At 49.7% G+C, this 8,948-nt stretch overlaps 1 protein-coding gene across 1 annotated transcript; it reads right to left on the bottom strand.

Annotated features, from left to right (window-relative positions):
* Nucleotides 1–290: 290 nt before the first annotated feature.
* AMZ1 (archaelysin family metallopeptidase 1) lies at nt 291–8,479 on the bottom strand. Its single transcript, XM_010013386.1, has 6 exons — nt 8,128–8,479; nt 7,395–7,562; nt 6,391–6,519; nt 5,907–6,061; nt 4,404–4,580; nt 291–860 (listed from the first exon to the last, which is right to left on the bottom strand). The coding sequence occupies exons 1-6, from the start codon at nt 8,477–8,479 to the stop codon at nt 291–293; spliced, it is 1,551 nt and encodes a 516-aa protein (XP_010011688.1).
* Between the last annotated feature and the right edge of the window lie 469 nt (nt 8,480–8,948).

Below are 8,948 nucleotides of genomic sequence, written 5' to 3'. Positions count from 1 at the left end.
GACTTCAGACCAAGTGAAATACAGCAAGAAAATAGAAGTGCCTACGTAGGACTTGAGGTGGGTTTCGAGTAGTGCTGTCATTTAGACCAGCACAGGAAAAACCCTTAGAGAAGAACTGATCACATCAAAACTACGCTGGCAATCTCAGAAAAAGAAACACCTTTTATTCCTGTGGGGACCTGCTGCTTCTCCCTGACAGCAACAACTTGTGGTGGGAAAGGTCAGAAGCAGGGCAGTAACGTAACCAAAGCTGTGGGGGCAAGGCTGGCCCAAGCCAGGGCAGACCCAGCCTAGTTTTCCTCCCACCGCCAACGCTGAGGGGACGATTCCCCTTTGGACAGTTTTCTGGAACTCAGTTTCCTCCGTAAGGAGGAAAATTTGTCTCCGAGAACTTTCCGTAGCCCAGTGCTGTCCCTAGCAAAGGGCAGGTCCTTCTTCATAGCAGGTAGTTGTCCTGTAAACATTTCCCACTTAGCCAGGGCATCCACAGCCTTGTCTACTTGAGCCAGTTCCTCCTCGGAGACGTTCCTCTCTAGGGCAGCAATGCACATCTCCAGCCACAGTTCATAATCTTTGATGGTATCCGTGGACTTGGTGGGCCCGGCGAGCTGGGGCTGGCTGTGTGCCTGCGCCAGCAAACACGAGTGCTCGTCCTGCTCCAGGTCCTGGCTGATGGAGAGGGCCTGGCTGCATGTGTCTGGTGTCAGTGGCTCGGACAAGGAGGTCACAGCCTCAGAGTCATTCTCACAGCACATCCCAGAGTCCGAGCTGAATGGAAGGATGTCCTCCGAGGCGGACAGGTCTGCTGACTCTTGCCTTGGCCACGTGGCCAATACGGTCTGTGTCCAAGCGTAGAGCTTCTGTGATGAGAGGCAAAAAGGTTGCATTTTAGAGAATGACACAAAAGCTTTATGCCTTTCCCAGTGTTTGTTCCCAGATAAACCTGTTCACCTTGAGTGGCTCAGCTGTGGGTGCTATGGTCCTGTCTGCAAGAGGATGGGTTCACACAACTCACAGGTACCCTATGAAGCAGGGGCTTGCTCATCCCATTTTCTTGGAGTCAGCATCTGTGGCAGAGCTGCCTCCAGTCAGATGTGGACTGTATGTGCCCTATTATTGAAGACGATAGAAAATGGCACAAAATCTTTTCCTGCAACATGGATGTGATCTCCACAAGAGCCAAACCAATGCCTCTCTAGAGGAAGCTATATCATTATAAAAGCTCCTGAGAGAGTGATGAAGAATCTTGTTTCATCGTGATGCCAACTCCTGTGGTAACGTGCGTTTTATTCTTGAGAATAGCTCTTCCCTTCTTGAGCTGAAATGCACGAGTGAGAAGGCTCCAGGAAAGAACTAATGAAAGGAAAATGTCTGAGACCATTTCCTTTTTAAATCTTAAATGCTACAATGGGGCATGTAATGGGTTGCTTCTGGTACGCTTATTCCTTATGCTTTGGGGAATGAATTGCAGTACTCTGGTCATCACTGGATAAAAGGGGATCTCCTTGGCTGCCTTGTTGGTGTATGTGAGGGTTTTGTATGGTTTTGAGCTTTTTCACACCCTCGTGGCCTGTTTCTTCATCTTTACTTTCTGCAGCGCCCAGCTGAGATGTTTGCAAAGCCCTGTGGTTGCTTTAGGAAGCAGTGGTGGCAGAGTATTAACCCTGGTGCATGGGGTCCATACATGCTCAGCTCGGGGTGAGCTGTCAGAGAAGCAGCAGGAGATTCCCAGCCCTGCAGAGCTCCCTTCTCCTGCTGCTCCCTCCCCCTTCCCTCCTCTCCTGCTCTCTCTTCAGGCGAGTGACAGAGAGGATAAAGAGCTCAAATCGAGTGGGTGGGAGACATCAGCCCCGTTTCCCTGTTTCTCATTTCAGTCTGTGCATGGAGCCTCGGGGGAGAATTTCATCCAAGAGTAAAATGGACCCTTTCAGCGCAGTGAATCCACCCTGCCCCCTCTCTCTGGGGCAAGAACAAATGTAAAGGGACAACTTTTCTCCTGCCTTACCCCACCTCCAATAGCCCTTCCCTCCCTCTGTGTTTAAAACACAAAGAGGGCACCCCAAGCTGCAACAGGGGTTGGGCTAGGGAAGGGGATAGTGAAGCTATTTGAAAGCTGTAACCAGCCCATGACTTTATGATGTCTCTTAAAATTCCCAAGAGTTACGAATCTGGGAAGGAATCACAACTGCTACTTAGCCCAGTTCCCAAGAGGAGAAAAAACTGTGGAGATGAGGATGTTCAAACAGTACATTTAGATTATTTAAGGCAAAAGGAGGGAAAGATTGACTCAAGATCACTACCAAAACCCCAAAATCTTCCCTGTCTCTCATTGTTTGGGTGGCTTATTGATTCAAACTTGGGCAGGATTTGTAGGGCTGCAGCCTTTTTTTATGTTCTCCTATTTAACTAAAAGGAAATAACCTCTTTGTGGGTTTATCCTGCAGGCAGGAGCATTTGAAGTGGATGCCCACCCCAGGTAAGTCACCGAGAAGGAAACCTGTTGTCTGACACCCCAAGGTGCTCCAGCTTTGGCACTGGATGTTTTCCAAACTCCTCTGCCATGGCAGCACTGTCATCCCCAGAGCAGATACTGAGATTAACACCACTGTAAGGATGTAGCTAACTCAACCTCCAAGATCAGCTCAAGCACTGCTCTGCTACGTGCAGATCAGCCTGGGATGCTGCAGAAGCAGCAGGTGGAAATGCTGGTTGTGGTGGGGAAACACCATGAGAATTGATTTGCTCTCAGTTTTCAACATGACTCACATGGAATAAGCAGCTGTGATACAAAAATGGAGCATGTTTGAGTGCAACTGAGATAAATAAATTGAGGGGCTCTTCCTCATGCGTAAGGACTGGTTTCCTGTCCTGTCCCACATGCTCTTCTGCCCGTCGCTGTGTCTGAAATGCAGACTTAACACAGTCATTTCAGGCAGCATTACCTGCTCCTGGCAGGGAGCAGCTCTGTGTCTGGCATTTCCTGTATTTACTATGAGCATCTGGGGCTGTTCTGTGGCAGGTGGGGATCTGTGCTAGTTTTCCAAAGGGAAATGTGGCTCCAGACTTGGCCAGCTCCAGTCTCTCAAATCACGCTTAGGAAGTAACTTTGCTGTCTGATATTGTCTCCAAATGCTTTGTGCTCTCTTCTCTCAGGTTCCTTAACTATTTAATTCACCTCTGGCATTTGTATGTCCTCTCTAATGCTATAGCAAAGCTGTTTACAGAGATTATCACAACTCTTTTACCAGCTTGTCCTATATCTAGCCAAGCTTTTCCTGTCAAGGAAGCAGATGTGACATTTGGCAAGTGCGTCTTTCCTTCAGGTTTGTGCTTAGTGTCGCCAGAGGTTGCTGAGCCAATTGCTCTATTTACTGCAGGTGTAAGGGCAAAAAGGCTTCTAGAAAAGCTTCTGAGGTGGCAGTTCTCTTCTAGAAAGCAATAGCTGCACGCTGACAGGCTGCGTGTTTAACTGAACGAGGACCAATTCCTTAGGTAGTGTGGGCAATTGAGGCACCTCTCAGCCAGAAGCAGGGAGCAAACAGCCACGGTGTCATGGTCTGCACAGGCAAGCAGCAAAACCACACAAGCATGGTTTGGTTTCTTTTTTCCCTACCGTGTCCTTCACCATGCTGCTGTGCACCTGATTCCAAGCTGAATGAAATTAGAGGCATCCCCTTTCTCATTCTTTATGCATCTTGTCACAAATATAACCCACAGACTTTAAAATAGGCAGCCGTGGAAAATCCTGTCTCTGAACGTGATGTGTGTCAGACAGGAATCATAACCAGGGGGAAAATAGGGTGCTGAGTGAGAACGATGACATTATTTCTATTCCAGCAGCCATTTGGCTACCAAATCCTACTTTTTAGACAGGAGAGGTAGAAAACAACTTCTGGAGCTAGGGGTGTCTTAACACTTTTCCCAATGCTGTCTAAATGTGGTGGTAGCAGTTTTATGGGTGGGACTTAATATTTTATCCCTGTGACCAGCAGCTCCAGAGGCAGAAAAAACGTGGTGGCACATAGGAAAGGGCATAGATGTGGGAATTGCTGTGCTTGCTGCTGCTCTGGTGTGAAATCTGCCTGTCCACCTCGTTTTCAGGAGTACCAAAATGTGGTTGGGCTGTTGCACTGTCCCTTGTGAACAGCCAGAAGCCCTAGAGCTTGTGTGAAGTGCTACAGGGTTGGAACTACATGGCCCATGAGGTCACTTCCAACTCTAACCATTCTGATTAGTCACAGACCATGTTTATAGCACCCCCCTTGTTTAGGTGTAAGCTTCTTCCAGTAGCACCTTGCACTGAGTGTCTGCATTTAACCCTTAATGCCATTCTCTGGGCTGAGCTGCTCTGCTCCCTGCCGTGTCCCCTTGCCCCGGGAAGGGCTGGTGGATCTATATCTCACCCTGTAGCGCTCAACGAGTTTGAAGCCCACGACGTGCTGCAGCTTCCGAAGGCAGATGGGACACGGCTCCAGAGGCCGCAGCAGGGCTTCGTCCAGGCTCAGCGCGCCCTGCATGATGCACTGCAGCCAGCGACAGGTCCCCAGCCCCATCAGGTGGCAGATCTCATGGCAGGTCACCTTCAGGAAAGCATAAATCACAGCAGTGCATGGTCAGTCCTGCTTGCACTGTTCCCTCCTCTTCCTCCTTTACTGTCTCACTTCCCTTTCTCCCCAACAGTCTTGTTGCTCAGCCCTGGCCATCCTCCAGCCTAGGATTTTCTGAGGTAGAAGGGGAATATCCTCCCTTCTTCCCTGTCTGTATGGTGGAGGAGCATGGGTGGGTGTCCTTTTCAGAAGCAGCTCTGGGAAGACCCTGCAGATAGCATGTTCAGAGCTGTAGGGCAGTGCTGCTGTCACTCTCTTCCCCAAGGACAGTGTGGATTTCAGTTGTTTTGTTGTTTTGATTTGGTTTTAAGGGGAAAACAGTCCCAATGGGGTCTGAAAAGAGCAGCATAGTCCATGTGAGAAATCTGTAAGATGCTGTTGGCAATCACAGATCTGGATCTTTCCAAGGCAGATGCTCTTAACGTGTGTGCCAAAGCAAAAACTAAGCTGCAGTCAGCTGGCCAAGCATGGCTGCCTTGGGAATTGGTGACTGTGGAAAGGCTGATGGAGGGTTCCTCTCCTCCCCTTGCCATCCAGCATCATTTGAAACTGCTACAGGAAGAGACCTCAGACTAGGAAATACGAAGCAAACACCACAAGAGGCGCAGAGAAATGGCACTGAAGGTGTTGGTGTGGCTGCTTCCTGTAGGCCAGCTTTGGGGGACACACTAGGAGCAGAGCTGGCACGAGGGAGGACAGCACTGGTGCAGAGGATGTGTTGGAGATGAACGGCATTTAATGGCATCCGCCTATAAGTTCAAACTAGGCTGGGGTGTTTTTCTCATCCATCCATGCAAGCAGGCCTGGGAAGTGGTCCTCTCCCTTAATGGGTACCATTGTCTGAGGAAGACAGAGTCACCCCTTCCCAGCCACCCATTAGTTAACACAGAGCCCCACTAGATACTCTGATTAACTCCATGTACTGTGTCTGCAGCTAACATCCTACTGCACGAGCATCACCTGACAAGCAAAATATGCGAGATATTACCCAAACATGAGCCTGGGAGCTGGGCATGGGCTTTGTCTCACTGTTGCTCCATGACATAAGGTAAGTCCTGTAGCCTCACTATCCAGCTGGTGCTATAATTTGCTCCAGTGGCAAGGGGAGTAAGAGTTGTCTACCCAGTGCACTAGAACACAAGTTCCTTATGACTGCGTTAAGTGCGTGGACTTAGCTGTGATGGCCAGTGTGTTCTGGAAGCAGAGTTCATGCCTCCTTCACTGGGCTGAGCCATGGATTTTGCCCTGAGTATTTAACCCTACACAGCAAGAGATACAGGGTGCAGAGGCTGGTCCTACCTTACAGCACTGGACCATCTCCTGGGCGCTGAGCGGCAGTGTCCGCTCTCTGCTTTCCTGGCATGGCCGTTCCTTCGGTGTGAGCGGGTTCAAGCTGCTGCAGCCAGCCTGGGGGAAATCCCCAGAGAACCTGGCAAAGCTGCAGACTCCCACCTCTGTGAAGAGGGACACGTACAGGTCAGGCATCATCTCCCTTATGCCTGTATCTCACCGTAGACAGCATGAAAAGGTAGCACGGTCCAGTTGAGCACGTGGCGTGGTGAGACACACTTCCCAAAAGGTTTGTAACACCTTAGTTACTTTGACTGGATCAAGAGCCCTGAATCCCCTACCTTTAAGCTGGGAAAACCTAGTTCCTCTTATCAGGGACTGAATAAAACGTTAAGGAGAAGTTTGGCTATTATAGCCTCCCAGGGAAGGCTTTTTGGTACAGTGCTGCCTTCTCTGCATGCTGTCCTAGGAGCTCATGGGACACCAAACCCACCTTGTCCTGGCAGGAATTTGCTGAATGTGTAGCTCCAGGTCTCACATGGGTAAAGGTCCAGCAGAGTGAGTCCAAGGACACACAGGGCATCCATAGGCTTGTTGTTCTTCAGGAAATTCAGGATCCCATCTGGACAAATACAAGGGAGATGTTTGTTAAATTGAAGCATCTCTGGAAAGTGTGCAAGAGCCAAATTTTCTGCTGTTTGTGGGGAAGAGGATGTAATCCAAGCTATAGACAGGCAGAGCTGCTGGATTCAGCATCTCAGATGAAGAACTATGGCTACGTAGGTCCATCCCCTCAAACTGGAGTATGAGCAGATTTGACTTTGGAAGTGGTGCTGAGCACAAAGTTAAAGCAGAGCTAAAGCAAAGACACAGGTGAATTCAGTACTGACCCGTGGAAATAAGCCCCTGGAAGCAGAAGAATTCCCCTAAGGGGTTTTCGGACCTGAGCTGGAGCAGCCACGTTGGTACAGAGCTGGGTTTGTGCTGCCCATGGTAGCTGCAAAGAGCTGGTTCCAGAGGGATGTTTGTGCAGCAGGAGTTTGGCAGCTCACAACCCCTGTCCCTGGGGAGCTGTGTGACACTTGAACCCGTATTTCCTAACATGAAAGGCTGGTGAGCTCCCCCCCTGCACCACCCAGGCCACTAATTTACTTTGGCTCTGGACAAGAGATGGGAGAGCTCGGACTACACCAAATCAGTGGTGTCTTTCTGTGGAGCTGGTGTGATCACTTTGTAGAGCTGGACCTAAATATAATAGCACTGAGAAATACAAACAGCAGAGGAAAATATGATGGAAGTCAATTTGGGTTTTATTCCTGTTTCCAGCCTCAGAGTTCTGGGTTTTCCATGGGAACAGGATTCCGCCCTTTTCACTCCCTTCCTCATCCCCTCCCTGCTCAGGCAATGAAGGGCTATTTCAGGCATTTCCTAAGGGCAGGGTTCATGCTCATGTGCCAATCTGATGTCTCTATGGGCTCCCCATTCCCAGGTCCTTACCTGCGTGAAGCTGCACCCTGTCTGAGTCCCGGCTGTGGCGGTAGCAGCAGTGAATGGATGAGACGGGGATGGAGGGAAGGCACTTCACACGGAGACCCAGGAAGAAAGACTCAACGCAGCTCTGGAGGGAATCCAGCAGTGAGAGCCCAGCAGGCCCTTCAATTAAGTCTAAGAAGAGAAACTCTATTATCAGTTCCTTAAAGCCAGGGTGAACCATAGGGTTTGAAGGGGTTTAGCGGGGCTGGTTAATTCTTCAGTTAATTGTCTACTCTGAGATGCGGTGGATGTCTCTAGATAGTTATACAGACATGGAGGAGAAGAGGGGGCTCTTTCTGAGGGGTGGCTTGGGGCATTAGTACACTCTCTCATTAGGAAGCTTATCTCCTATTTAAGTTGTACAGAAAGATTAATGTGGGAATGGACCATCAAGGATGGAGCTCCAGAAACGCTGTTTTTCCCAGCATTGTTTTACGTATAGGTATATATGTATGCATACATATGTGGATAGCAAGTCTAACCCAGAGGCACACATACCATTTACAGGGTATGTCTACTGGTGACTGTCATCATGGCTTGTGACTCTGGACTGGGGGCATGTCAGAGCCTTTGATATTACACTTATCTTTGTTATGGCTATTTCATATTGCAGGTTAGTCCTTAGAGAAGGATGTCAGTAACACTCAGCACCACCCTCCTCCCTCCTGTATCTTTTCAGTGAAGGTGCCCCCATTACCTATCGGTTGCAGGTAAATATGCTTCCGATAGAAGTTCTGCTTCCTCCTCAGCATGGCATGATAGAACGTCTCAAAGTCCTCGGGGGCATCGGGGTGGCTGAGGAGCCAGTCGAAAGCTGTCCGGATGAGCAGCGTGCAGAAAAGCGTTCTCTGCGGGTTGTAGGCTTCAGAGAGGAACAGCTTCTCCGCCCTGGAGAAAGCCTTGGCATAGAGCTCCTGCAGGGCTGGGTTGGTGGAGATCAGCGCATCCTTCAGAGCCCGGGGCCCGAAGCTGAATTCCTGAGCGTGTTTGCACGGAATGGTGGGGGGGGGCCCCGCCGGCTGCGGCACTGCCTGCGGGAGGGAACGCATCAGCAAGTGGCTGGGACCTGGAAGCCTTCTCACCCTTTGCTTTCCAAGCAGTTTGCCCCAGGATCCCAGCTCTAAGGTTTGGCTGGGACCTTATAAATGCTATACACAGCGCTGGCCTGGAGTCCTGTGCTCGTACCCGAGTAGCTGTTACAGGGTGCTCTCCATCTGCGTGTATGTTGATGGACAATGTACCAGTAGATGGTGCTCAAGAATGCGTAGCCCAATATTGCTACTAGATGTCTGCATTAAAGCAGTTTGATGTATATTTTTTTTTGTGCTCTATCCTGAAGTCCCACTGACATAGAAAATACCTCTCTGTGTTGTGCAACTGGCTGCACTGGCCTTCATATGATGTCAAAAGGGGGTGCTCCTTTTTCCTTGGGCTAAACCACACTCCTTGGGATCTATCTATCTGTCTATCTATCTATCTATCAGAAGCCTAAACTTCTGATTTACCTAACACCAGTGA

This window comes from Nestor notabilis, unplaced genomic scaffold (genome assembly GCF_000696875.1).
Source record: "Nestor notabilis isolate BGI_N333 unplaced genomic scaffold, ASM69687v1 scaffold12644, whole genome shotgun sequence".
NCBI lineage: Eukaryota > Metazoa > Chordata > Aves > Psittaciformes > Psittacidae > Nestor > Nestor notabilis.
This window is presented reverse-complemented; position numbering and strand designations above follow the sequence as displayed.